The following is a 27,503-nucleotide window of genomic DNA, read 5'->3' as shown; positions in this document are numbered from 1 at the left end:
AAAATGCAAATGTTATTACTTTCGTAGAAGGGATTATCTAAGGCTAGTTAAAAAAAAAAAAAAAAAAAATTCTCTTTACGGATGATGGAGTTATACACACTCGACAAAACCAGTAACCAGGTGTGTTCCGTTTTCTGGCACACACAGACGAGGGGTTTAAATGTCCAGTTCGACACACACACACAGGGAAAAACGAAAAGGGCGTATAATAGCGTTGTGTGGATATAGTGTGGAGAGTGGTGTATGTATCCGGCACGTCTGCGGATGCAGCACACACAAACACTGTCGAACGAGGGGAAGGGATGTAACAAACACACACACACGAAACGACCCTAATTTCCGACAATCGAGGGGTTCTGTTTAGTTCCTGGCCGGAATAGTGCCACGACAATGAATCAGCCACTCTCACTCTCTTTTTTTTGTGTGTGTGTGTTTTGTGTTGATTGTCCAAAATTTATATAGTTTCACGTGCAACAAAATCACCCACGCCATTTCCCGCAGTTTCAAACAAAAAACAACGACGATAAAAATAGTAGTGACATTTCGAAACCCAACGAATCTATTGCGTATATATTTTGCTCTCTATGGTAAATGGCTATTTTCTTGGTACGCTCTTCTTACCCCCCTCTTCCATTGAACGTGCAACAGCTGTGTACGTAAGGTTTTGATGAACAACACATTGTTCCATCCTATCTGCCATGCTTCTAAACACCGCTTTCGCCCTCTGAAAATAACTAGAAACCCCTCGATGCACGTATATAGGTATAAGAATATAAATATAGTAACTCCACAGGGCAAAATTGAGGAATCATTATAGCTTTTGGTGGCTCCCCTCGCTGTGTCCCTCTGGTCCCCCCCCCCCCCCCCCTCATGTTGCCACGTTCTTCTCGCAATTGTCTTAACAGGGACGAAGAAGTCTATAGGTATATATAATCGCCTGCGGACGTGCGACAATAACACCCTCGAGCTGCCGTCATCAGCCAGGAGCTAGAGGTCGCTTTCCTATAGCGTTCGCGTTTTGTTATTGTCTCCGACGAAGCTTTACTTTGACAAAACTAAATATTTAGGATTCATTTTTTGTTTACATTCGATTCAGCTTCTCATCTGTGTTTGGCATTCTTGTTATCAACCGATGTCTAATTCGCTCTTTATACCTTCTACCTGATTTTCTTCCCACGTATTGAATGCCTCGTCATCATAAAGCTAATTCACTTAGTAGGTAGACCTTGACTGGTGCCTCCGTCAAACTAACAGCGACGTATGATCGTTAAACATCCATAACTTCAACGGCTACTTTTTTTCACGCCAAAAAAGTGAAACTTGAGAGTCACCTGTGAATTATCGATGGAGGTCACAAAAAAAAAAGGGCTTCTTAAATCATCATTTTTGAATTGAATAATTTATTTAATACTGTACTACGCAAGCCTCCTTGCTTTTCTATTTTCACAGAATGGAAAGTTCTCTTCACTATGCCGCGCTGGATTCACCTGACACCGTAAATGAGCTCATTCCACTCCACTTAATCCTGTATAGTATCACCGTCTTTTATTTTTTTGTCGTTTACGAGTGTCGTTTACGGTAAATCACGCAGAGAGCAACGCAAGGTAATCTCACCATTTTTTTTTTTTGTTTAACGTTTTAACCCTCGAGCGCAAGAGGAACGGCTGGCGACAGAGCTGATTGTACCGATTATTCACGATTGAACGACCCGTTTGAGTGCAGACACTCTTTTTTTTTTTCTATCTCTCTCTCTCTCCCCATCATCATCATCATCGCTTTCACTCGGTCGGAAAAGGAGACAGAAAAAAAGTAGAGGGGATGTTAAAAATAAAAGGGAGTCAAGGGAAATTACTTTTCTTTGATTTACTTGCTTTCTTCTTCAAATGGCTACCTGGCGGCTGCGCTTGGTTGATTATCTCATCGTGTTTTTTTTTTTTTTTTTTTTTTTAACTCGATCTCAGTATTTTTTGTTTATTGGGTTTTGATTTCCTATTGCGGCGTGCGAACCAAGAAAAGAAACATTTCGGGAGAGAGAACATCACCTGTCGTTTGAATTCCTTAACGGAGATTGATGACGCTTCTTAGTTTTAAAATTTGTTTCTTTTTTTCATCTATTGATATTGACCGCATTTACATACCCAGACTTTCCCTCGGTATGATCTCGTTCTGATAGCGCATGAATCACGAACGGATACGATCAAGTCCCGCTTACCCATTTTTTGCCCTTGGCATGATTCATTGCTGATTAGCCGTTATTGTTTTTCGTGACAGAACGGCAATATTTATATGAAGAAACTGTAACCACCGTGGACTGCCAGCAGGCCGTGCTGCTCGCATGTTTGCTGTGCCGATTTATAATCACGGACGCGGAGAGATCACAGATGAAATAAGGCAGAGAATATTTGCGGGTTAATTTTTTTTTTTTTTTTTTTTGCTGCTGGCCGGCTGCAACTTTCACACCCGCAGAGGATGGAATATATAACCGCCAATCCGTTATTACCTAGACACACATGTTTAGCGGTTGAACGCAAAAAAAAAAAAATAAAGATCGAACGGAGTTTCTCAATCATCAATTCAGCAAAATCATCAAATCGAAAAGCGCTGCGGAGACGCGGAGGAGAGGAAATCACGACCGTCAATACGAAACCACCGATTGAAGACTTCTGTTTATATTTTTTTTCCTTTTGAACACTTTGTGCATATTTTGAGAAAGTGCGCGTGATTAACCGCCGTTCCCATGCGTCTTCGGGACTACCGGGTGTACGAGGAAAAATGGCATGATGGCGCCAATATGAAGTGCGACTCGTAAAATAAATTGCGAGAGAGCAGAGCAGCACAAAATGCCAAAGGCACCTAATAAGGTTTCCAAGTTCAGTTAAAAAAGGTGCAAGGGGGCAAATGGCGGGACAAGAATTGTTGATCAAGTGCTCCCGCACTACGCTATTGGTGCATAGGTTTGACGGGAATAGTGCAATAGAGGCCGCACGGCTGCAATGCTATTTTTGTCTGTTTTCATTTTTTCTTTTGTCTTTTTTTTCACCTTTTCAACATTTTTTTTTTAAAAGAACGGGCGAAGGTCGTTGGCACGCAATAGAGCCATCGCTGCGCCGCCACTCTCGATCGCCCGCTCAATTACGCATTCCGATAATTTTTGCTTTCCCATAGCGGCGTCGAAACCTTCGTGAGGCAGTATACACGAAGCTTCGTTTTTTTTTTTGTTTTTCTACGGCCTCATCGTAAAGATAGGATTTGTTACAAATCTATTTTGGTTTTTATTTCATTTTCTCAAGGACATCTAGCCGCATCTAGCGGTGGCAATAACAGCTTAGACGACAACACGCGAGGCTTTCGTTTTGGCTCCTTCTGCTTTGATTTGGAGAGGAAAACCTGAAATCATTGCGAATGCCAATTTATGGCTTTCTCGACTGCATTACGGCCACATAATTGGCGTATATATTGAAAAAAAACAAGACCTATTCTTTACGCGGTTGAATTTCTCGTTCTTGGTCGTTTACTTTCGAAACTAGACTATGTGTGACAATGAAGAAGACGCCACTGTATTGTTGACAGCTGGAGGACAAGAAAGCTTGAACGATGATTTACAAATAGCAAACAACAATCAACGACAACGATTATCGAACAATGGACCAGCAATATCCAAGCCAAATTCCAATGTCTTTCTTTTTTGCTCAGCCAGTATGGCAGCCTTGGGTGGCCTGCTGTTTGGATATGACATTGGCATCATTTCCACCGCTCTGCCTCAAATCAAAACAGAGTTCTCGCTGACTTGCTTTCAGCAGGAAATGGTGGTCAGCCTAATGCTGGTTGGAGCCCTTTTTGCATCCCTTGTAGGAGGTAGCTATTGTCGATGATCACATTTTCATCTGCTCCCCATTTGAATTTCTAGGTCCTAATTATTTTTAATGCTTAGGTGTCTGCATTGACAAAATCGGTAGCAGGATGGCCATTATGGTAAATGCCTTGGTATTTATAGCAGGTGCTCTTCTTCTTTCATTTTCCAGCAGTTATAGCTGGCTGCTTGTTGGCAGATTTATTGTGGGCTTTGCTGTGGCCTTGTCTGCTGTCAGCGAATGCATTTATATATCTGAGATATCCACTCCTCACAACAGAGGCATGCTGGTGTCCCTAAATGAAGTAGCCATCACCGTTGGGTTCCTTTTGGCATACGTAGTCGGCTTAATATTCATTGACCGGTCAGAAGGCTGGAGATACATGTTTGGATTAAGCGCGGTACCTGCAGCCGGCCAACTCTTTGGCATGTTGAAACTGCCCAACAGCCCGCATTTTCTAGTCCTGAAACACCGTGATGAGGAGGCCGAGGCTGCCGTCAGGCATTTGCGCCAACTGAAGAGCACCGACGAGGTCCGGCAAGAATTGACCCACATCCGCCTATCGCTAGAGGCCGGACGTTCGCAGAGCTGCTGGACCTTGTGCTCCAGCGCCGACGGTCTACGCTCCGCGATGTTAATCGCCTTCGGATTGGTAATGGCCCAGCAGTTCACTGGGCAGCCGAACGTCCTCAGCTATGCGTCAACCATTTTCCAGCAAGTCGGTTTTTGCGGTCGGGATCCGGTCAGTGCCACGTTTCCAACAGTCGGCCTTGGAATCGTCAAGGTTGTTGGAATTCCATGTCACCATTTAATTGCATTTGATTGGTGTATTGATTGGATTCATTCTTGCAGTTGGTGGCGACGGCGGTTTCGCTATTGCTCGTCGATCGGATGGGCCGACGAAAGACCTTGCTGCTGGGCGCGTTCATCATGGCGGTCAGCTTGATTTGTCTCGGTGTCTTTGCTCTTGTCCAGCAGCGTGGTAGCAGCGATATTAGACCGACCTGCACAGACAGCCAGCCTTCGAATCATTCCGCGAATGCCACCCTATTCGTATGTGGTTCATCGTCCTCTGATGTTAATCCAGGACTTCGCTATATGGCGCTAGCAGCTCTTATGGCCTACGTTGCGGCTTATTCTTTCAGCTTTGGGCCCGTCACTTGGCTGTTGCTCAGTGAGATTTTCCCGGCTGCCATTAAAGGTCGCGCAATGGCCGTTTCGACGTCAGTCAACTGGGCCACCAATTTAGCCATTTCGGCTACGTTCCTCCGCACTGTGCAGCTCCTCTCGCTGGGTGGCGTTTTTTTCGGCTACGCCATTCTGACATTTTTGTCCATCATATTCATCTTTTTGGCCGTGCCTGAAACGAAAAACAAAACGCTCCATCGGATCACCAAGGAGTTGCAGGCGACGACCTTCGCTGGCCGTATGGCCCAACACGCTCGCCAATTTCCGTGCTTCACTGACTCGTCGTGGCTACTGAAACTCGGCGGGAATTATTCCCAGCTTGCCAACAATAGTCGAGACGTCGTTATGGAGATGGCCGTATCTTAAACGGCCATTCGAGTTGCCCTACATACCTGTGATTCCCATTCCGGAAACCCCAATCAAATCAATGAGGTACATTTTATTTCATTACTTTATTTTTTTTTTTTTTTTTTTTTTTGAAGCAAGTGGAACTATGATGCAATAATAACTCTCGCTCAACATGGCACCAGAGTTTATTCCAAGTCAGTTGTTTGTTTTTTAAATCTTGTTTGCCGTTTCATCTTTTTGTACGTCACGGTGATGGTTTCCGCCAACATTTCACTTCCGCTCTTAGATGTCGTGGTGCTGCGGAATTCCGTGCAGTGGCAACTGCCAACTGTTTTATGCATTCTTGTTGTCGCTCTTTCAAAATAGCCTCGAACCGTCATAATGTCTTCTAATTATTATTACTTTCTTTTACCCCTCCGTGAATGGAGCCCCTGAATAATAAGTGCTGCAATCTAGCGGTGATAGCGCTAACTTCAAAGACGATTCACGATTGTTCTAGGTCGAGGTGATCATAATGATTACTATTGCGTAAAAAAAGTATGTTTCGAAAGATATTGGGAACCGTGTCCTTCAATTACGTTCACATGGACCGCAAATCCTTAGTGAAGGGAGGCATACGGTTGAAATCGAGCCCAACTTAGAAATCCGATATAATCTGTCAACAAATACTTAAGACTCTTTGCAATATTAGGTGTCATCAAAAATCACGTTCCGGAACTGACTATTCTCTTTGCTTTTTACGCGACCATTTCTGTTTTGTTCCGCAAGGAAAATCCCCTCTCTCTCACGACCCGTTGCCTTAAGCGACGGACTGTACGACATGGCCCCCAGAGGTAGATAACACCTTTGGCGCACACATGTGCAATCGTTGACGGAAGCCACGAATGGAACGAAAAATCATCATGTGCCGTTTAACGGAACGTCAGGGTTTTTCCTGACGGACGGGCCATGTACTAAGTCCTGCGCATAGCGATAACGAACGATACAACAAACAAAAAAAGCAACGGGTAGGCTACGCCTATTGCGTCCTTGATCGCCCGTTACTTAATTATACTTCTCGACGCCCTTTTGCTCACGTTCAACGCAGCGAGAAAACTAGAAATAAGCGGAGACGGGAAAGTGCATGAGCTATGCTTGTCGAACGTAATAACCTTTGGGCTCTCTCTTTTTCTTGGGTATCCATTCAAAGTCACGTTACGTCCACTCCCCTCGCGTTTTTTTTTTCTTTTCCTTCTGTTTTACTTCCAGCCGATAGTAAACAGATTCTCAAATTCACTTGTCATTCTACGACGATGCAAAAAAGGTCACAGATGTTACCTACAAAAGTTTAGTTTTTTTTTCCCCTTTCTAGTTGGAATGGGGCGGCAGGAAAATTTGCCGAATGCACTCTGAATTCAAGCACTAGGTTGTTGACATTCGTGACGTGTTGGCTTATGTAGACTTGGCCCATCTTTTGGATGTCTAATCATCTTGTTATCCACTTTTTTTCCCTTTTTCTTATATTCTTTTGGATTCAACCTCCGTCCTGAATTTTTGTATATTCCGCTATCTCGTATTTTTTTTTTAACTTGACGTGACTCGTCCGTGCGATACATGAATCGCGTGTGTTGTACATTATTATCTACCATCATTTTCACTAAAAGAAATTGGGAAAATGAGAGAGAGAGAAAAGTCAAGAAACCACAGGATCCAAAGTCTTTCTTTTCTTTCCTTTTTTCCTTTTTTCCCTATCGTCTAAAAAAAAAAGATTTAAAAGAAAGAAAAAAACAAGCGCGTGAGCGGCATAGAGCACGTGACGCGTTTGACATCTCAGCAGCCGAGAAGCAGAAGAATATTTCCGTCCACTGCCTCCTCCTTTCATGCCACAAGTCACGCAGCGAAAGTTTGTTCTACCTCTAGGCTGCTGCCAAATAAGAGCGTTGGAAAATGTAAGAAAAATTTAAAACAAAACACAACAACAACGAAATTGGAGGCTGCTGTTTGCACGCAGTATCTGCGCTCCTTTTTTTCGTCTTTAATGTCTCGTGTGTTTTAAAAGTCCCTCCCCATTTTCCCTAGGCAGGAAAACAAAAATCCTTTCTATCTCCGTTCATACACGTTTGAAAGGAGTATCTTATACAAGCGAGAGAAGAAAGGACGACCGCTCACGAAGCTATTAATAGGTGCGGCAAAAGTCCTCGACGTCGGTTTCGGTTCCACCGGGAGGGAGAAAGATCCCGCGCGCTTTACTTTCACGTGATGCTTCCATCGGGTCTGGACGTTGAATCGCCGTGCCAGACATGATGCCAAAAAAAAAATTGAACAAACTATTTCCGACATCCACGGCGAGAAGGCACAGGAACGCGTGCGCTTGCCGATAGACGTCAGCTGTTTTCATTATAAAAACAAAAGAAATGCGGTTCAATAGAGAGACGTCATGTGAGATCGACTTTTGTGACGCAATCGAAACAAGGAATTCTTTTTTTAGTCAAATCCCAGGTAAAATATGTAAATAAAAGGCGGGGCTCAGTGCCTAAAATACGTCGCGTTGACATTTCGTGCATGTCGGTAACTGCGTGCGTGAACGATGCAAGGTTTGATTGCTTGGCTGCCCCTAACTGGACAGCCGTCAAAAGCTGGCCGAGTATTAAAAATATATTTACACAGTCCTCCTTTTTTTGTTTCGACAACTTTTCGCTTTGCGACTCGCTTGTCCACAAAGATATTTTCGTTTATTCCTTTGCCTTAAATGGAAGTCGGTGAGTGGAACACCAGCTGGCTATATAGCGACACTCGCCAGATAAAAAGAACGTAGAGAGAGAAATTGCGTTCACCGTGTCTAGGTCAATTTCTATCTTCTCGTGTGCCTGGATACCCAAAACACTAACGTTAGACGTGCGACGTCACCAACAATAAAGCTGAAAACTCTTAACCATGTTGTTCGTAGTAACCTCGTTTCCCTGGGCCAGCATAAGAGTAGCGCAGTTCCCGCGCGCTCCTTTTCTTTTTCTCTTCTTCAGATTGTTTCAATTGCTATGCAGTTTCGTTGGTGATGACGTTGCTTCTAGCATCATCTCCGAGGCGATAAGTCCTCCAAAAAAGCTTTATGTTCGAAGAAAGTAGTCTAATAGTTGTACGGGACTTTGCCACGATCTTGACAACCGTAAACAACGCAACGTCATCATCCTACTCACGTCTTGGAGATGGGAGGCCGTATGTACTTGACAATGCGAGTCGCTAGGCAGAGCAGCACAGGAGAAAGGGATAACGGAATCGAAAGTAGGCCTCGGATAAACATAGCCTGGATGTATAGGCCGTTTTGGCACGTACGGAAAAATTCTTCTGCGACAGATAGAAACTCGTGTAGCAAGCGTGAAAGGAAAAACCGCGGGTCGACTTCGATCAACAGTCCCGAACAGTAAATCTCTCTCATTTCGGGGCCGTCCTGCGACACCAGGAAAGAGAACCGTTAGTATATTACATGTTCTAGTATCGACGTGAGTTGCGCCGTAGGAAAAGGCCTGCTTGGTGGTAGGCAACTAACGCCACCTGCAATGATATATTTTATTTTCCTTCCTGAAAATACATCTGAAACTCGTGACAAAAGAATATAAAGAGACACATGTGTGGTATTCAACAACAAGATTGATCGATAACGTGGTTGCGACATTCGATCTGATATGAAGAAAAATTCATATGGTTTATGAAAATTTCACCCGTTAGATGGCGTTTAGTTTTTGACAGCGCGCCAAAGCGCCAAGCCGATACCACGGGCGGGCCTTCCTAAATAGATTTCGTAGTCTCCCTTCCAATGCAAGCTTCATAGTAGCCAAAGCAAGAGGGGGTTAGGAGAAGAGAGAGAAAGAGAGAAGGGCCCTAGAGGGAAGAGTGTAGACTTGTCAGTTTGAAACGCATGGCCAACGTGACTGAAAGTGCCTCCAATGTCTCGTCTTCGTCGTTTGTTCGCCACTTTCCAATGACGTTGTGTCGTTGATATTGTCTTATTCTCACATAGCACGGCGTTTTTAACCAGGGGAAACATCGCGAAACAGGATTACTACTTACCAATTGGTACACACGTCAAGAATGCTCAGACTCAATGGTAAGTTCTTTCTTTGACTCGTCTCCCACCGAGTGAGTGTGGTGTTCCCTCGTTTTTTGTGTGTGTGTCGAAAATGCATGTGGCTGTGTGCTCTCTTGTCTTGTAATGGCGCCCACGTGGTGACAAGTACAACATAGGCTTACTCAATTGTCAAAATTTGTCGACCTAGTTTCGACAGTACAGTTATTTGACAGTTTATTCGAGACTAGTTGCTGTATTGTGTATGTGTTTTTTCAGTTCGTGGAATCTAGTTTCGAGTAGTAAAACACGTGGCCTTCGAGTTGCAAACAAGTTGAGTCCCCCTTCAGAAATATCTAGGAACTCGTTTCATTAACTCTCTCCCGTGAGAGATTGTGTATAAAAGAAAAATAAAGCCTTTAAAAGGTGCTCGATAGCCCAACGTTTGTCTTCATTCGAGCTTATCGACGTTGCTTTTGGAAATTTTAGTCATTTGCAACTGTCAAAAAAAAAAAGTTTCTAGTGACAGATCGACCTTGGCGCGTTGCTTTGTTTGCGGAGAGAAAAGCACACGCTGTGACGTAACGGCCACGATGTGGGTCATTGCCTAGTCGAGAAAAAAAGTACTTTTTCTTCTTTAAAAGTCATCGTCGATGGCTGGTTGGGTTGTTTCGCTTTCGAAAAGGGAAAAATTTCTCTTTGCTTTGGTGATTTGCACTGCTTTTGTTGTTGCTCTAATGCCCTGGAGGCACACACATCTTTACTTAGATTTCGCCCTCCTCCCGTTTTGAAAATTGAGAACATTTTCCTAAGCCCAGTCACGATTTCAACCGCTAAACGGGGGGAGGGGGGATTTTTGGATTGGTGGAATATAGAGAAGACAGGTTGACGTTTTAGAAGTTGAAAAAAGGGGGGATGGGAAAGAAAATGAGAGGTAGTAGAAAATGGCCGAATTATTTTTGGGTTGTGCTACTCTGAGCTCGAATTGGGCTCGAGTCCAGGTCGAAAGATGGTGGTGCGTGCACCCGGGCTTGGACGAGCTGTAGTTGCTCGTTTTTGTGTGTGTGTGTGGAAGACGATCCCGACCGCTCGTGACGTCATTTCGGTCAGTGAGCTTCGACTAAAGCGCTCCCGTGCGCCTCCATATTGCAACTTACTCCTTTTTTTTCTTGTTGTCCCAAGGAAGGAAGAAGAGCACGACCAGGTTTGCGTGTGTGTGTGTGTAGTTTTTACGCAGACAGTGAAATTCGAGCGATCGTCATTCAGTCTGACATTTCCATCACACGCCGCATATAATGTCCAGCAAAAGGTGGCGCTGTTGGGATGAAAATCACAACGGTGAATATCGTTGACGGAGTCCGTGCACTTTCCAAAAACATTTTGTTGTTGAGCAAAAAAAAAAAACTTTTATTTGCCTGTTGGGATTGTTGTTTTGTGATTTGTTTGGAATTTCCTACCGATTTGTCTTTCTGTCTAACGTACGCCCCGTGTCTGACTTTCTCTAGTGTTGTGCTCGCTACCACTTTTCCATACCATTTTAGTGAGTTGAATTTGATGATGGGGGTCTCGGGACTGAAAATAGCCGAGCTAACCAACCTCCGTGGTATAACTTTGACAGGTTTCCCACTTAACTGCCTGAGTTTCATTTATCAAATCAGAGATGGCGTCTAGTGTCACGAGGTTGGAAGCCCACCAACCGTGTAAAAAGATATCTCGCTTATTCTTCCCCCCCCCCTTTCTTTTTCTTTATCTGACTTGTTATTGTTACAGACTTTCGTATTTGTGATATCTGCAATTTTTCTAAAAACAAAATTTTGCGTTTCACTCTTTTATAGATCGAGAGAGGCGCCGTTCGACGGAAGATGTGGAACACTCGTCGTCGGACGGCGAAGATTACGGATGCGCAATGGATTCCGTCTTGTCTGGAGGCGAAGAGACGTCCGAAGCTGGACCAGCGGGTGCCAGCGGCTCTGGCTCACGGGCTTCCATGCATCACCGTTCCAGGCAGCAAGCCGCCGCCGACAAACGCCGAAGAGGAAACCTGCCTAAAGAGTCCGTCCGACTCCTCAAGAAATGGCTCTACGATCACCGTTACAATGCCTACCCTAGCGACAATGAGAAAGCTATCCTCGCCAAAGAAGCCGGCCTTACTGTGCTCCAAGTAAAATAACCTCTTTCACAATGTTAGTCTTTGTCGTACAATTTTAATGTCAATTTTTTCCCATTTAAAAATGCAGGTTTGCAATTGGTTTATTAACGCTCGGAGGCGAGTGTTGCCCGAATTGATTCGACGTGAAGGCAACGATCCACAACGCTATACCATCTCTCGGCGAGGAAAGAAACAGGGCGGAAGCCCGACTAAACGGCCACCAACTTCGTCCAGCTGGTCAGAGCAGGAGAATGAAAATGAACACGATGTTGAATCTCACAGGGAGCAACGTGGCATCGGTAGCGATGGTGTTGCTTCAATTGGTCAGAGTAGTAGTGGGGGTGGTGCGGGTGGAGATTGGTCACCCGAGTCACAGAGCTGTGGCGACCATGATTACTTTGAAGATCACCCGTCCAGCGGCTTTGGTGTCGAATTAGAGGTGGAGAATGCCGAGCTGGAAACACATCATCACCATCCGTCCCACACAGCCAGTGCCAAACGTAAAGATATACATTTATACTCTTGTCTGTTTTCATCATCAAGTTTTGGCTAAACATGTTTTTATTTTCCTTTTTTGTGGGTAAAAAAAAAATACAGGCCGATCGGGACAGACGATGCAGCCAACGTCACCGACACCCTGTTCTTCTCCAGCTGTGGTTTGCCCGTGCGGTTGCGGTGACGAGGAAGTGGAACACCGTGAAAATTACGTAGTCAGAAAAGCCCAAACTCAAATGGTAAACACAGATTTTTTTATTTTCAAACGATAACGATCGATTAATACATTTTATGCTATAGGAATCTCTATGCGAAATATCGCGCTGGTTCCGAGAGGAGCAGCAAAAGTCGAATAAGAAACAGGACGATGGCGAAGAAACGATGGAAGAAGATGACGATGACAAACAATATTGTACTCGGACAGAGAGTTGCGCCGAGTCATCGACGAGCTCGCGCGACACTTGGACGCCTGTTCACGTCGAGCCGACCTACGGACCCTGTCAACGTTGTTACCCGCGCAACCTCAAATTTGCTCCGCACAGCAGCAGCCACGTGACTCCGCCACCGACGCCTCCCGACGAGCGAGACAAGTTCGAGTGTCTCTACTTGCTGGTCGATACGGCCATAAGCCGCATGGAGCGAGAACGAGGTAGACCGTGGAAATAAAAACAAAAAAGAGTTCTGAGTAGAAGCAGCCAACGCAGCAGCAGACAGCAGTAGTAGTACAAAAGACGAGAAGAAGACAAAAGGAAAGTCAAGTAACGCTCTACTCTCCGGTTCCGAGTCTCCATGACAGTGTCGACATCCTACAACCAATTAGTACAACTCGAGATGAAAAGCACGCCGATAGAGGAAGAGACGCACATTTAGGTCAATTTGAATTTCCCCCTCCCGAGCGGATCGCATCGGATATAAGTAGTCCAAAATTATTTTTTTTTTTTCTGTGTTTTAATGCTATTCTCCTGTTTTTCATCCTCTTCATCTCTTTTTTTGCATTTAGAATTCAATCGACAAATTTATTTTAAATAGCACAAAATCGCACGCACGGCCCTTGAAACTCGTTCGAGTTTTGAGCAAGTCCCCGGTCGCGAGAGAGGCCATTTCCCTTTAAAAAAATTCGTTGTTCCACTCCTTGCAGTCGGTCCGTGCCCTTCATTCTTCTGTCCTGAAGTTCCAGTATCACTTTTTTCCCCACCGCCCCAAATTTTTTGCGTCTGAGGTTACACCAGATAGAGTTGTAGTAAATTGCGTAATGGTATATAGAGTTACTTCAGGTCGTTGGTGTTTCTTTTGGGTTTAAAAGCTGAAGGAAAGGAGGCTATCGTCCGAGCATTCTTTACAAAATATGCGCAGTTACTTAGAAATAATTTGTGGTTTCAAACATAATTTAGTGCCATTTTCCTATGTTGATTTTTTTTCTCGTCTTGTAGAATATTCCTAGAGAGAAACACTAAGCTGGCCCATTCTTTGTTGTCTTTCGAGGCACAAAAATCAACCGTTTCGTTGGAATAATCATAATATCCTTTGTCTGTGCGTTGTGCGAATGTGGATGAGGGGGTGATGGAATGGATTTGGCGGCAACTATTGCTCAAACTCAAAATGGAAATACATGCGAGATAGAGCTTTTGTATACCTGTAGGCTCGGAGAAACCGGTAGAGTGGATTATGAGAGCGAAACCCGAAAAAAAACCAAATTATTTTGCGCGCACTTTTTTGTTGTTGTTGAATTTACCGTGTGTGCCTTATCACCTCGAAAACAATTGATTTGGTGTATCTTTGTATCTCTCTCAGCTTCTTAATATGATCCTCTATCGTTTTCACGTTGACGTGTTGCCTTTTCTCTCGCTGTGTATTTGGCAGATTGCGCCAGCCCCACCTCATCCCCCCTCGGAAAAAAATTAATTCTGAGTTTAGTGCGTGTTATATATAACTTTTTGTGTGCGTGTGTGTGTTGCCCGCCAGCCCTCCTCTCAGCAAAAATGCATCAACTCAGATTTAAAAAAGAGAAACATAGTCCTGGAACTGACGCATCCAGAGAAATCTGTCAATATATTTTTAGTACGCGGAAAGAAAAAATGAACATTCTCCTTCTTGTTATTCCGATTTTATGTTTTGAAGTAACGTTTGTATTTTTAGAATCACGAATTTGTCGATTACATAAAGGTGACTATTCTACGCCAACAGAAGGTGATGTATGCCAAAGGATTAAAGAAGGTGCAAGCCAAAATTCGCGCTTACCCATTTACGTCTATTCAAAGAAAATCACAAAAACTGATTCTTGGACTGGATTTTTTTCCTTTTTTTTTTGCAAGCTATCACATCACGTACCATCTCTTAAAAGAATATTTTTTAAATTGAAATTGCAGTTTTAGGATTCTCTGGAACACTGCCACCGTAGGATATCATCCCCTCTTCCGTAAATAAGCCCTACCATTGAAGTACCAAATGATGGAAAAAAGGAAAGAACATAGAACTGTTAAAGGTATTACAAAGTGCAAAGACTTAAAATATTGTTCGCTGGCGAAAATCACGGTTCGATCAGCTCAGCGATAACTCGATCCATGTCGCCATTGTGACGTACTAATAGAGTGGCATTGAGACCATGGTCGAGAAAACCCATTTCGAATAGCTTCTGTTCTTTTTCAGCCATCTCCACGCGGTATGCTGGCTGGATCCGAACTGGGCTGTTTCTGGGCTGCGGGCTTGACGAAACACCCTGGGCAGCAACACCCTGCGAATTTAAAGACGGTTACTTATTAGCATGGAGAAATCAAAAATTCTTATTTTATTAAATATTTTGTCGATATTAGTCATTCATTCTTAGACTGTGCTAATAAAACTGGATATATCATACAGGGACGAATGTGTCGGCCAAGGTTCCAACAGCTGATTTAGCTGCATTATAACTAAACAAAAAACAACGGGTAAGCAAATTGCGGATATTATAAAACTGAACGAGTTTACGTGTGAGCAGCAACAGTCATCGCTTCATCCCAAAAAGATTCTGGGATGTTATCTACACGATAAGTTGAATCTCGTTGATTTTGCTGAGACGGTCGAGAAACTTTTGGGACTTGTGTTTGTTGTTGCGGAGATTGAGGTGGTGGTTGTTTTGGCTCTTCTAACGGAACATGGGTGTATGGCTTACGATCACGCAGGAACTCTGATGGCAGCGGCTGGTTGTGAACTATTTCCTGGCTGTTAATTTTTTCCACATCTGCAAAACGAAGATTCACACCGTGTAGAACTTACAAACAGATGGATACAAGAACTGTAGCAACCTTCTGGTGGTACGCTATACGGTGCCCTTTCTCGTTCGATTTCTATGACCGTTGATTTCAGCGCTACGGCACCATCGGTTGAGGACGAGGGCACGTAACCATCTAAAAGTGTAGATGTCGTTGACGACATGAGTGAAAGCGACATCTTTTTAAGCTCCAATTCTGGATACAGCGAGCCACTTGGTTGAAGATTGTTGAAAACATCAGGTGATGGCTGTTTGCAGTCTGTATTAAAAAGTAAAACAAATAACCTGATCAGGTGCTAATTTCAGTATTTAGCTGAATCAGTTAATTAATAGTTTGTTATCTGTTAAAGTAGACACAATTATTTAAATTGACATAATAATTAGTTAATTATCAGCTAAAGTAGACATAATGAATTCTAATTAAACTTTTTGTACCTTTAAATTCATGCTCGGTTTCAGAATTAAAACCGTCACTGCTGCTATCATCATAGTCCGACATCAATGCAGACGTGTCCCCTGGCACTTAATAAAATCCACAAACCATTCGTTACACATGTCGTCAAAGCAGTCGTGCATGGTTACTTACGTGGAGTGTACTCCGAGCCCGCTCTAATGTTGTGTGGCATTGAAATCACCTCGAATTCGCTGTCTGATGGACTGAATACAGTTTCAACGGCTTCGGTGACGGGATTTCGCTCATTCTTCAGTTTTTCTTCCTTCAAGCTTTCTTTTGTTTCTCCTTGTGGCATGGCAAACTCATACTGGCCTTCTGTTGACATCTGGAGTTCGAAAGTATGCTCTTCAATATTCAACGTTCCTACAGATCCATTTATAAGTTCTTGTCGATCCATATTTAACCCATCTGTAATATGTGCTAGCAGTTCCGTGTTACGTGCAATATCGTCATTTAGCTGACTCAGGACATCAGAAGGAGAGGAAACAGGAGAAGTAACAGAAGTCTTCTTTGGGCTTGTCTTTCTGGGAGGCACTGGCGGTGCCTTTGTTGGATCATACTTCTGTGCAGGTACTGGAAGGTTTACCGTGGTAAAACTTACCTCTGTATTTTTCTCATTATCTGTATCTGATTCACTAACATTCTTCTGCTGCTTGTTGATTTTCTTTTCTTCTTTCTTCAGTCTCTTAATTCGTTTTTTCTCTTCTTTTGCCATCACATGATGTGATGCACATAACACTGCATATTTTTCTTTGCACGAGTCAATTTCTTTGCAAAAACAAACATCATCTTTTATTGGCACCTGGAGTGACTGCAAAGACAATTTCAGATCTTCATGAAATTGATCAAGCATGATTCTCATACTGTAAGCCACTTTAGCGTGAACTTCAGCACAGATTTCAGCCTTCATCTATATAAGTGAATTAAGGATATATTATACAAATTTCTAGTCAATTTGATGAGAAAAAATTATACGTTGCCTTTTCAAATAATGAAGTAGCCCATACAGGAACGTCATCCTCCAATAACTCGAATTTTTTCGATAATTCTTCCTTTGTTAAATCCATGGTGTTGGTTTTCTTAACGTCCTACAATCATATGAATCTACAGAAGATTAGGCACTTTTCTGTTTTTTTCCTTAACCAATGCTATGTTTGTATTCAAGACTTTCGCAATTGATAGATAGAGGTTGTAGAACACCACCGTATCTTCCAGCGGTGATTAATATCGTTTCATGAAACTGCGACGTAAGAATAACGAAAACAACATGTGAGTCGTATAGGTAGGGTAGTATGCCTTGACTAAAGCAAAACTTGTAGCAAGACATCATATCGCTGAGTCACAAGAAGCAAACGGATGTACATTCGTTAAGCATTAGCAAGCTAAGTGAGGAAACAAACCCGCGGGTTTCTTATCTTATTAGATTTCTTGCTTCTTTTCATGAAAAACTCTTGGAGGTTTCCAGTTCAAATTCACACGAAATTGCAACATGAATCTGCACTAGCTTTTGCTTGAATTAGATGAGAGGTGTAGATGAAAATGATTGTTAATGGCGAGGTATATTGAATTGTTGATGTGACCTGCGACACGAATATAGTTTCTTGTTTAAAATTTCTTAGGTATTATACTTTGACAAATCCTTTTAATGACTTGACACAACATCATAACTTCGCTAAATATTCGTCTATTATGAAAATAGTTCACATTCGAGAATCATTTACACCAAACTGTGTTGGGAGATTGGACCCGAATATGGCAGGCAGGGTAAATATACAGATTATTTTAAAATCACTAGTACTAGAATTACCTGTGAAATTTCTGTTACATAGTCAACATTTTACATTTTAGTTAATTTCTCTACTTTCAAGTTGTTACAGTTACATTGTTTAATGGCAGAATAATGGAATTAGAAATGAGGAAAGGATGATATAGTTTTAATTAGCAAATTACTACAGTATTCAGTTCTCGTACCGAAATTACGATTTAGGATATCATACTTATGTCTCGCTCGCATATTGACAAAAAAAGGCCATAAATTACTACTGGACTGTGTCATATATCAATACTGAGAAAGTCCAAACCGATGCACCTACTTTATCGGTTACAATATGCAACATAAGAATTATATCCTTTCGTTACCGCCTAAGCTATCACACACGAACGGTTTTACATAAAACAACACCCTATATATGTATGATATTCCTCCATAAACATGGGATAGGTTGAGTAAAAAGTTATAGCCGGAACATCCAAATTGAAAGAGGTCGATCGAAAGTCGTGAGTTGGACTGGTTCTCTGCCACCTAACATTAAAATGGACCATTCTTCTTCATTGTGAGCTAAAGAATTAACAGCATGCTTTGTATCCGTGTAACTATTATTATCTGAGGAATTTGGAAACGTTGTGTTCTGAACTCGTCGTTCGTTCACAATATGATGCAAGCGATGCAACTGATTCAGAACGTCATTTCGCAACCGAGTAGTACGCGAATTTTTAGAAAAGAGCGATGGATTCAACGCCTGAGCAAAATTGCGATGTTCTACTTCCAGAAAATCGTCTGCCACACAGGAAGAATACTCTGTGTAAACTGGGTTCGAGATTCCGATGAATGCAGTAGGGAACGGCTCATCTATTTCGCTAGCGTAATCAGAAGTTGTGATGTCAAAAGTTTCGTCTCTCTGGACGCGGCTTATTTCTTTGTTAGGATCGAACGGATTGAAGCGGACCGTTGTCAGCGAACGAGGGATTGAAGAGCGAACAGAAGCAAAGTTTTGAACACTCTCACTTCGAGCTTGACCTGGACGGCGGGTTGAGCACACATTGTTGTCTAGTTTAACCATGTTTTGCGCTCTATCCTCTAGCTCTGACATGAAACTGTCAGTGCTCACATTGCTGAGCAATGAGTACGTGCTGCTTTTCGTTAGCCAAGCCGTGGGGTTGGAGCAATCTATTTCCTCATCTTTTTTACTGACCGGCTGGTAACCGTGATTTCGGCTGAAAAGAGGACGTGACTTGTTTGCGGCGTTGATAACAGTTGAGCATTCGGTAGGCACGCTGTCTTCAATATTAGGTCCCGTTGATGTAGGGCGCTCTTCCAAATAGATTGGTTCATCATTAGAGGCGAAGAAAGATCCATTTAGAGCGACGGTCGTTAACTGAGTACGCGCCGTCGGTCTGGGATTTCGGGTCTCTAGACGTTCCCAGGTTTCCGTTGCTGAAAAAGATTTGAGTGCGAATTTTACATCAATGTCTATGGCTTCGTATGTTTTGCTAACATGTCTATGATTTCAAAGGTAATTTAATTACTGAAGTGAAACCGCCAGACTTCATCGGATAAGTTGCCCTGCTTTTCGCCACCCATTACGAGCATGTGAGAGCGGACTCTCACCGCCGAGTGTCCGTGAAGTGGTCCTGGACCCAACGGCTTACATTTGACCGAACTCCATCTCATGGTAACTATGCAATGATTGATAACAAAACTATTAAAGGTACGCAAGAAAAATTACCTAAAAATAAATTTACCTAGGTCTAGTCTCCACAAATCCGATCTTTCAACCAAATCTGTCATTCCACCATAGACCCACATTGCTTGATCAAAAACCACGGCTGTGTGACTGTGTCTTCCAGGTGGAATCACTTCAGATGACTTAGATGCTTTATTGCCATGAATCATTTTCCACGAAAAGGTATCTAACACCAGAAATGCAGTAAAGTTGGTTTTAAATGGATATTTAGCTATGATTATTTTACCAAAAGAGAATTGCCATAGTTCTCCGAGTGATCCTCGCATATCTTGATATCCTCCATAAACGAGCATACGATCCTCATAGACGACAGCTGTATGACCTTTCCTGGAAATAGGAGCACAGCTTTTGCTTGACTGCCATTTGCTCCAAGTGTTATTCTAATAAATGAAAAGGTATGTCGCAGGATATTAAAAAATATTCCATCTAAAAAAATATTCGGGGTCTTACGAATCTGGTATGTCCACAATGGACACTCGTCAACCGGTGCAAAGATCCCGCCAAATACGTAGACACAATCGTTCCAGTAGACCATGGAATGCTCTTGAACGTTTAACGGGGCTCCTTTGCAACCAAGTGACGTCCATATACCAGTGTCTGCCAAACCATCACAATATTCAAATTTATGTTAATAGATCGCAAGCTTTGAAAGAAGAGACGATATAACTCACCGAGATCCATAACCCAGAAATCCTTCAAAGGAATATTAGAAGAGCGCCCACCAAGAAGGTATACCTATGGAATATAAAAGAGTTTGTTGAGACATTGTAAGAAAGAAAACAAAAAGAAAAGAAACTGATATACCACTCGTCTCACGGGATCTACACAACTGGCGTGTTTGAAGCGTGTCCGAGGTACGGGACCAGTTTCATTTTTTGTTGAATGTACCACTGGGCTCCACATTTTCGCGTTCTAAAAATAGAAATTGACATGCCGAATAATATTTAAACTAAAACATTTTTCAATCACGTAGACATACCTGATATTGCTGACGTTTTCTCTCCAGTAGGGAAACAGACGTTCAGACGGACGAAGCTTGTCGTTAAAACTGAAAGCTTTTGATGGTGGCTACCTTCGCCCGGATTGAAAGCGTCGGATCGGACGTAATGCGCGCGCATCAGCTTTTCTTTTTCACCCCTGTGCCCCCCATCCCCCTCCACAAAAGTCTTCACCCTCTATCATCCATATTTGGTTTGTCTTGCTTTCGCTGAAGAGTTACGTTTCGTTGGACAAACCTGAGCACGCGCGAAGTCTGAACTAAGTATTGATCGGATTGATGAGACTGACGGATATTCAAACACCAAACGACGTCGGCCACCTTTGACAATACATTGGACTATTCGATTATGAATAATTCAATCAGAACAAAAAATCTGGTATCCATAAAAAATCTGTAAAATTGTAACAAGGAAATAAGCCACGTCTTTTGATGTTAACAATAACCTTCATTGTACATCGTAAAGGTAATATGATGAAGCGCACTAGCTAAGGTAGAGCTTATACTATTGCATAAATTGTATTTCTGCTATCTGAGGCAGTAAGCCTTTTCTACGCAGAATCTGCAGCTTTGTCTTTACAACTTAGCCTAACGGTGTCTAGTTGGCATATAGTAAAGTGACAGCTATTTTTGCGTAGTAAGTTATGAATTATTGACAGAAGGAATGTCATTTACCCATAACGTAGCTAGTTAAGTGGCAAGTAATAGTTATCTATTTTAACTTTAAAAAATTAACATAGTTCCAGGAAACTTTCCCCATTCTTAGGAAGGAAAAAAAATGATGGGAAAGCTATAGCACCTAAGGTTAGAAATTTCTCATAGCATTTAGCTGTGTTGTTGCTCTATTTATATCAAATTAACAATATATTTTGATCGGCGAAGGCCTCGTGCTATCGTGTACCATTCGGAAGAAGGCAAAAAGAATGCTGGTTGTTTACGTCAACTAAATTCTAAAAAAGAAAAAAAAACTAATATGCTTTATTGCTTGTAGGAAAACCGAAATTTAAATCACCCGGAGCAACGTTGGCGCAGCCATGTGCAAATAATGCGCTGATACATAATTACGTACACAGTGCTAACTTTGAAGCGAAACTGTTTGGTTGGAGGCAAATCGGACGAAGGAGTAAAAAGCGATGCCAGGTAATATAAAGGGCTGTTTGTTAGAAGAGAGACTTTTCAAGGTGTTGGGATGTGACAGTCTCAATTCTGCTGAAATGCCGTGTCACGTAAGAACACAAAACGTAGTCTTATGTAAATGTATGCGTCCCTGTAAATTTACCGCCTTGAATAAATTAGCATATGGCGGTTGATGTGTACGATAGTGAGTCTAGTTGCAATCCGCATCGCCCAGTCAGTTACAATGGACTATGTAGCCCATCAATCAATTTTAACGTCCTTCTAGGACAGGAAGCAAAAATTGCTTTTCTTTTTAAACTGTTCTTTAAATTCAGGCTTGACTTAACCCAGTCGAAAAAGTAGGAAGATGTCCTTTTAGAGAGGACGAGGATTCTGGTTAGAAAATTATTTCCTCATGCAATCATAAACTGATTTTGTTGTTTCTTAAAATAATTTTTTTATTACCGTTTTAACCGTTCTTGTTTCACATATAGCTATATGGTTGTTTGGTTGGGCGCTTTTTCCTAAGTGTAAACTAAACACGCTAGATGTCTTTATTGTGAAATCTGCCGCACTTCATTTTTTGTACCGTGCAATGTCCTATTCTTTACATCGTAGTTACTTGAGAAAATGACCTTATACATGTATTAATTATCTTATTCCCGTACCCACAAGATAACCTAATGCAGGCTTTTATGTATTTTCAATATCCTTATCTGTCATAGGAAGTGTTTTCGCCACCTGGTGGCCATTGAGAAACACTGCCAGGGGTGGGGATTGAACACTCATCGCTCTCATAGACGCTCGCCGGTGTTTCGAATTAAGCTAATTTCTTTGACAATTTCAGTGTCTAATCACAATAAGGGATAACCAACAGAAACAGTGTTCAAAGTTTTAAGGAAATTGTGTGAAATGACCGGAAGATTACCGGCTTGTGTGATCGACATCGGGACTGGGTAAGGTTTTACTTGGTTGGCCTTGTCAGGAAGCAATCTCATCTCAGTTTCTGCTCTGGAAAGGTGGTTAACACTTTAAACATATGTATGTAAAAATTTTTGTAGGTATTCCAAACTTGGATATGCTGGCAATAAAGAGCCTCAGTACATCATTCCTTCAGCTATAGCCATCAAAGAGACAGCAAAAGTTGGTGACCAAGCTGCGAGAAGGTTAGGGAAAGGAATTGAAGATCTCGACTTCTTTATTGGTGATGAAGCACTGGAAGCTGCAGGATATTCAGTTAAAGTAAGCTTTTAAAACCAGTATCCTTTTGTTGGTGTTAACAAGTAAACTCTCAAATGAAGCAAAGTTTGTTTACTTGGCTGATAAATCGTGTCAAGTGGCTAGTTTCGTGCTATTGTTTGTGAACTTTTATCAATTCAGCTTTGTAATTTTAAATGACCAAATTTTTAAAAAAATTTCATAAAGTTAATCATTTCTTTTTTACAGTATCCAGTGCGACATGGCATTGTAGAAGATTGGGACCTCATGGAACGGTTTCTGGAACAGAGCATATTTAAATATCTAAGAGCAGAACCTGAAGACCACCACTTTCTGCTTACGGAGCCTCCTCTGAATACCCCAGAGAATAGGGAATATACTGCTGAGATTATGTTTGAATCCTTTAATGTTCCTGGCTTGTACATAGCCGTCCAAGCAGTCCTAGCTCTGGCAGCTTCATGGACTTCTAGGCAATTAGGTGAAAGAACCTTAACTGGTATTGTGATTGACAGTGGTGACGGAGTTACCCATGTGATCCCAGTGGTAAGCTAAATTTCTTTGCAATGTATTACTTTTCATTATTTTTTTTGGTTTAACCCATTATCAAATTGCTTTTGTAGGCTGAAGGCTATGTTATTGGAAGTTGCATAAAGCACATCCCAATTGCTGGACGCAACATTACCTATTTCATTCAATCACTTTTACGTGAACGTGAAATTGGCATTCCACCTGAGCAGTCGCTTGAGACAGCCAAAGCTGTCAAGGAACGATACTGCTATATTTGTCCAGATATCGCAAAAGAATTTGCCAAGTACGATGCTGAACCAAACAAGTGGATGCAGAAGTTTGAGGGAATGAATTCCATCACGAAGCAGCCGTTCGGCGTTGACGTTGGCTATGAACGATTCTTGGGACCTGAAATTTTCTTTCATCCAGAGGTATACAAAATCATTGATATCAAAATGATCATTTTAATTGACTTACATTGCATTTCAACAACACACCTTACAGTTTGCCAACCCCGATTTCACTACCCCTATATCAGAAATAGTTGATACAGTGATTCAAAACTGCCCTATTGACGTAAGAAGGCCATTGTATAAGAACATTGTATTGTCTGGTGGATCGACCATGTTCAAAGATTTTGGTCGACGGCTGCAACGAGATATCAAGCGTGTTGTTGATGCACGACTCAAAACCAGTGAACAGCTGAGTGGAGGGAAACTGACGGTGAGTCGCAGCAATTTTTTGTGGTCGAATGGGTTGGTTGAACGGGATACGTTGTTCCCGCATCCAGGATTGGCGTAATAGTTGTAATTGAATATTTTTGTTCTTGGTTTACAGCCGAAGCCTATAGATGTTCAAGTGGTATCCCATCACATGCAACGCTATGCGGTATGGTTTGGCGGAAGTCTGCTCGCTTCAACGGTATGTGATAACGTTAAATTACGCAAGAAAGGAAATAGTTTAACCGTGCTATCTTTTTTCCATTTTTTTTTTCTTTTTTTTTTTTTGTGTGTGGTTTGCAGCCCGAGTTTTATCAAGTGTGTCATACCAAAGCTGCATATGAAGAATATGGGCCAAGTATTTGTAGGCACAATCCAGTCTTTGGGACAATGACATAATAACCTATAGAACAAAAGACAAAATGAGGTTCAGCGCGCAAAGGGAAGCGCCAACAGGCATCGATCAGATCGAGGTTTCCTCTGTAATAATTATAAAAGTGTAAGGAGGGCCGTATCAACTGTAATTATCATTTCAACAGAGAGAAAAGTGAACAAGTTATTTTCCGTTTATTTTTCTCTTTTCTTTCCTCAACTGACCCTCCAATTTATCCTACTAGCATTTGTTTTTGCATCCAGCTTACCGCTGCTGCTGTTTCCCTGACACCATGCCTACACTCTATTCCCCTTCCTCCCCCCCTCCAAGTTAACTTGTCTTCCCCGTTTTCTTCACTGAGAAAAATGATGGTGCTTGTTTGTTTTCCTTCTCCTTCTGGTCTTACTTTTTCCTCTTCATAAATACTTTCCCACTTTTATTTTAGTTCTTGGGTGAATTAGGGTGAGCAACTTGAGTTGATTGGTGGAACCGGATTTGTTCAAGTGCCTGTTGTTTGTTGGTTTTTCTACAATTTTCCGTCTCTGTCTTTACTCTGTCCTGGTGTCTATTTGCCGGAATAATCAGCTGGGTTCATTATCATCCTTAATTTTATTAAGTGATTCACCATTTACCATTGGATTTTTGGAGTAACAGTCATTCCTTGTCTATTTGTTTTCGAGGCCAAGTGCTTGGGTGGAAGCGTAACTGCGAATGAAAAATTGAATTCGATGCAAATGCAATGAAGTCGTTAAGCTGTAATAGTCGTCAATAGGTCCCCTAGTGGTGATATTGGGTCGTAAATGCAAAATAACCTGTCGATTATGAGTGATCCCTGTGTATTGGATGTTGCAACACGCCAACTGCTATTCTCACTAGCATTCTGACGTCGTTACTGTCGCATCAAATGCAATCAAACAACTATCGTTCGCTCATCCGCAATCAGTTCCCCTGTTCACCACTTTCTTCCTCTTCTATATCTTTTTCCTACACCCCTCTCTCATCGTTTGAAATTGTTACATGAAGAAAAAAACATTGAATTCTTGTCACACAGCATGTCATGGATTTAGATAATACAATACCCGAAATACATTCACTTTGGCTATTCGTTTGGTCATGGCGTGAATGTCTTATGTTTTGTGTGTTACAGGCCCGCAACAAAGCGTACACTCCATCCTACATTTATTCAAATCTTTCATTTTTATCAAGTAAACAGGTGATCGCGTGAGTGTGATGTGACGTCATGGAGCCTTCAGCCGTATGATGGCATTGATGGCCGTAGGTGGTTTTTCTACACACGTGAAATTGTCTTGCATGGAATTTTAAGGTAAGGGGATGAAAATTGCTTAGTTTGCATTCCACGCCAGATGACGTGATTCTAGATTGTTATCAATTTTTCTTTTTGCTTAGGACAGGACCATTTGTTTGTTTTTTTTAACAACTAGGGAAGCCGATACGTGGCTAGTGTTAAGCAGTTTTGCATTAGTAATGAGGCCAAAAAAACATTTTTAAATTGCAAAGAAAAGTAAATTGCCGATTCCTGTTTTCCCTGTTTGGTTGATGGGTTTTCAGAGGGAAACAGGTAGTCATTATAACCGGCAGGATTTCCGATGGAGTGCCGGTTTTTTCAAACATTTCCTACCTACTGTAAAGGGAATGGAAACTTCCTCCCACGAATATGCTGATTTTCCCTTTCGGTCCATGATCTCATGCTTGGCGACTAGGATTTCATCCACCCACCATCAGCAAACGAATGGCGATAGAGGCACGTAAGTATTTTTTATTTTTTTTTTTTTCCACTTTCCTTCTCGGTTACGTGTTTTAATTAACCATTTAAGACATTTGCATGTTTGAATATTTGCCCGTGGGGTTCAATGAAAAGCTACATCTGCACAAAGCGCTGTTATTTGCATTTGTTGCGAAGAAATCACAATATGAAGATTGGAAAACACTTTGAGAAAAATACTAACAATATCCACCAGAATGAACATAAAAAGCAAACGAGTTGTGTCTTTCTTAGGTGGGGGAAGAAGACGACTGTGTAATAGTTAAAATAAAAGAGAAGGGGCTGTAAAAGAAAAAGAGAAAGGAATAGAAAAAAGTTAACAAGCCCGTTCGCTGTTGGATATACACACGGCGCATTTGAGATTCTTTTTCAATGCGTTTTGAGCACAGCCACTTTAGTTTCCCTATAAATCCTCCTTGCCACTTGAAAGTTTTCTTTTAACGTCTTTCTGTATAAATATTGATGTCGATACTCGGATGAACATGCGAGTATAAAGTCTCGTAGAATATACATGGTCTACACACAGTAAAGATCTGTGCGAACGTGTAGTGTGTGTGTGCTTATGCGTGGTGAGAACTCTGCAAGGTCTCGGCAATTCTCAGTTCTCACAGCGATCGATTATCATGGAACACTTGGCTGCTTATAAGCACCAAGCAGAGAAAACACTTGACTAAACCTTCTCTTCTATTTATTTTTTTTCATTTTAAGATTTTTTTTATTGAACTATTTCACAACTTCTCGCATTTCGCTGTAATGGTTTTGAAAAAAAATATCAATATGGCATTATTCGTAATTTATATATCCTGATTGGGGGATGCAAGAGGTTAATGTGTGCTGCCGCTGTATTTTTGTGAAAGACGATCAACACATTAGTCTTTACTGTATAAATATAAACACGTCCGTACCGATAAGACAAACACGAGGCACATTCCAAGGCGCCTTTTTGCCTGTTTGACTCGTCCGGTTCCGTACTGTCGCATTTAGATCCTAAGCCTCGAGGAAAAAGAAGAAATATTTTAAAAGTATGTAAGCAACAGCGTTGCGACTGATGGCACAATATGGGTCGATGACTTCATTCATTCCTTTCTTGTTTCTTTCTCTTTTGCAGTTGGCACGTTCAACTGATGATGACACCGATGACACATTGCGAATTGATCAAACGCTAGATGGCATGCCCGTAGCATCGTCATCACTCTGGCCTTTTTTTATTATTATTGTCATTTCGCTTTGTTTGTCCTGTCCATCCAGTGCGTTTGCATACGTTTGAACATACCCACGCCAACGGGAAAACCATTTGCTCTGCCCAAAAAGAACAGAGACAACACTTCATTCGTGAAATGTTTCACATTCTTTGTGCTCCCGTCTCGAGGTTCCTATGTGCTTTTTCGAAATGGAATTCAAATAGCCCATGCACGTATACAAAAAAAAAAAAAGACAACACACACGCGTAAAAATGTTTCCTTTGGGAAAGACTATGAAGAGAAGGGTGAACGGG

The 27,503-nt window shown here is 41.9% G+C and overlaps 4 protein-coding genes and 1 long non-coding RNA gene across 10 annotated transcripts; 3 read left to right on the top strand and 2 right to left on the bottom strand.

The window, feature by feature from the left end:
• The first annotated feature begins 3,128 nt into the window (after positions 1-3,128).
• LOC130691732 (homeobox protein Meis2-like) lies at positions 3,129-13,446 on the top strand. Of its 4 annotated transcripts, none has more exons than XM_059496199.1 (5): positions 5,347-5,471; positions 11,262-11,587; positions 11,664-12,075; positions 12,173-12,309; positions 12,371-13,446. In XM_059496199.1, exons 2-5 carry the CDS (start codon positions 11,333-11,335, stop codon positions 12,734-12,736), a joined length of 1,170 nt encoding a protein of 389 aa, XP_059352182.1. In that variant the 5' UTR covers positions 5,347-5,471; positions 11,262-11,332; the 3' UTR covers positions 12,737-13,446. The 4 variants fall into 4 exon arrangements, 3 of the variants coding, with proteins under 3 accessions (XP_059352182.1, XP_059352181.1, XP_057370695.1); XM_059496198.1 differs by lacking the exon at positions 5,347-5,471 and adding an exon at positions 9,181-9,468; XM_057514712.2 differs by lacking the exon at positions 5,347-5,471 and adding an exon at positions 10,544-10,764.
• A 349-nt stretch (positions 13,447-13,795) lies between these two features.
• On the bottom strand, positions 13,796-17,052 carry LOC130691721 (uncharacterized). The gene is made up of 7 exons (XM_057514697.2): positions 16,752-17,052; positions 15,904-16,681; positions 15,753-15,839; positions 15,352-15,576; positions 15,035-15,287; positions 14,925-14,976; positions 13,796-14,801 (listed from the first exon to the last, which is right to left on the bottom strand). The coding sequence occupies exons 1-7, from the start codon at positions 16,836-16,838 to the stop codon at positions 14,598-14,600; spliced, it is 1,686 nt and encodes a 561-aa protein (XP_057370680.1). The 5' UTR covers positions 16,839-17,052; the 3' UTR covers positions 13,796-14,597.
• Positions 17,053-17,438: 386 nt separating this feature from the next.
• LOC130691774 (RING finger protein B-like) lies at positions 17,439-20,198 on the bottom strand. The gene is made up of 7 exons (XM_057514761.2): positions 20,100-20,198; positions 19,967-20,030; positions 19,746-19,892; positions 19,522-19,677; positions 19,294-19,461; positions 19,078-19,227; positions 17,439-18,985 (listed from the first exon to the last, which is right to left on the bottom strand). The coding sequence occupies exons 1-7, from the start codon at positions 20,196-20,198 to the stop codon at positions 18,006-18,008; spliced, it is 1,764 nt and encodes a 587-aa protein (XP_057370744.1). The 3' UTR covers positions 17,439-18,005.
• LOC130691780 (uncharacterized) lies at positions 18,861-21,968 on the top strand. Of its 3 annotated transcripts, XR_009421455.1 has the most exons (6): positions 18,861-19,000; positions 19,065-19,223; positions 19,298-19,457; positions 19,528-19,694; positions 20,305-20,486; positions 21,284-21,968. It is a non-coding gene; the product is annotated as an uncharacterized LOC130691780 (long non-coding RNA). The 3 variants fall into 3 exon arrangements; XR_009421457.1 differs by lacking the exon at positions 20,305-20,486 and having other exon boundaries at positions 18,862-19,000; positions 19,528-19,690; XR_009001300.2 differs by lacking the exon at positions 21,284-21,968 and having other exon boundaries at positions 18,862-19,000; positions 19,528-19,690; positions 19,931-20,442.
• Positions 21,969-22,079: 111 nt separating this feature from the next.
• LOC130691777 (actin-related protein 3) lies at positions 22,080-24,268 on the top strand. The gene is made up of 7 exons (XM_057514764.2): positions 22,080-22,364; positions 22,470-22,650; positions 22,855-23,169; positions 23,247-23,564; positions 23,638-23,856; positions 23,971-24,054; positions 24,156-24,268. The coding sequence occupies exons 1-7, from the start codon at positions 22,321-22,323 to the stop codon at positions 24,249-24,251; spliced, it is 1,257 nt and encodes a 418-aa protein (XP_057370747.1). The 5' UTR covers positions 22,080-22,320; the 3' UTR covers positions 24,252-24,268.
• The last annotated feature ends 3,235 nt before the right edge of the window (positions 24,269-27,503 follow it).

The sequence above is a fragment of the Daphnia carinata genome, chromosome 1 (assembly GCF_022539665.2).
Source record: "Daphnia carinata strain CSIRO-1 chromosome 1, CSIRO_AGI_Dcar_HiC_V3, whole genome shotgun sequence".
In the NCBI taxonomy this organism is placed as follows: domain Eukaryota; kingdom Metazoa; phylum Arthropoda; class Branchiopoda; order Diplostraca; family Daphniidae; genus Daphnia; species Daphnia carinata.
Note: the sequence above shows the minus strand (reverse complement) of the source record. Positions and strands in the feature narration are given on the sequence as shown.

Excerpts from the sequence above, each read along its gene's own strand:
- LOC130691732 (XM_057514712.2), top strand. The coding sequence starts at position 10,722 with ATGTCCAGCAAAAGGTGGCGCTGTTGGGATGAAAATCACAACG. Across the intron at positions 11,588-11,663 it reads CCGGCCTTACTGTGCTCCAA|GTTTGCAATTGGTTTATTAA; the intron begins GTAAAATAACCT and ends TTAAAAATGCAG. Across the intron at positions 12,310-12,370 it reads GAAAAGCCCAAACTCAAATG|GAATCTCTATGCGAAATATC; the intron begins GTAAACACAGAT and ends TTTATGCTATAG.
- LOC130691721 (XM_057514697.2), bottom strand. The coding sequence starts at position 16,838 with ATGGATTTAACAAAGGAAGAATTATCGAAAAAATTCGAGTTATTGGAG. Across the intron at positions 15,288-15,351 it reads GTATAGCGTACCACCAGAAG|ATGTGGAAAAAATTAACAGC; the intron begins GTTGCTACAGTT and ends TTCGTTTTGCAG. Across the intron at positions 14,977-15,034 it reads ATGACTGTTGCTGCTCACAC|TTATAATGCAGCTAAATCAG; the intron begins GTAAACTCGTTC and ends TTTTTTGTTTAG.
- LOC130691774 (XM_057514761.2), bottom strand. The coding sequence starts at position 20,198 with ATGTGGAGCCCAGTGGTACATTCAACAAAAAATGAAACTGGTCCCGTA. Across the intron at positions 20,031-20,099 it reads TAGATCCCGTGAGACGAGTG|GTATACCTTCTTGGTGGGCG; the intron begins GTATATCAGTTT and ends TATATTCCATAG. Across the intron at positions 19,462-19,521 it reads ACTATGGCAATTCTCTTTTG|ATACCTTTTCGTGGAAAATG; the intron begins GTAAAATAATCA and ends TTCTGGTGTTAG.
- LOC130691777 (XM_057514764.2), top strand. The coding sequence starts at position 22,321 with ATGACCGGAAGATTACCGGCTTGTGTGATCGACATCGGGACTGG. Across the intron at positions 23,565-23,637 it reads AAATTTTCTTTCATCCAGAG|TTTGCCAACCCCGATTTCAC; the intron begins GTATACAAAATC and ends CACACCTTACAG. Across the intron at positions 23,857-23,970 it reads TGAGTGGAGGGAAACTGACG|CCGAAGCCTATAGATGTTCA; the intron begins GTGAGTCGCAGC and ends CTTGGTTTACAG.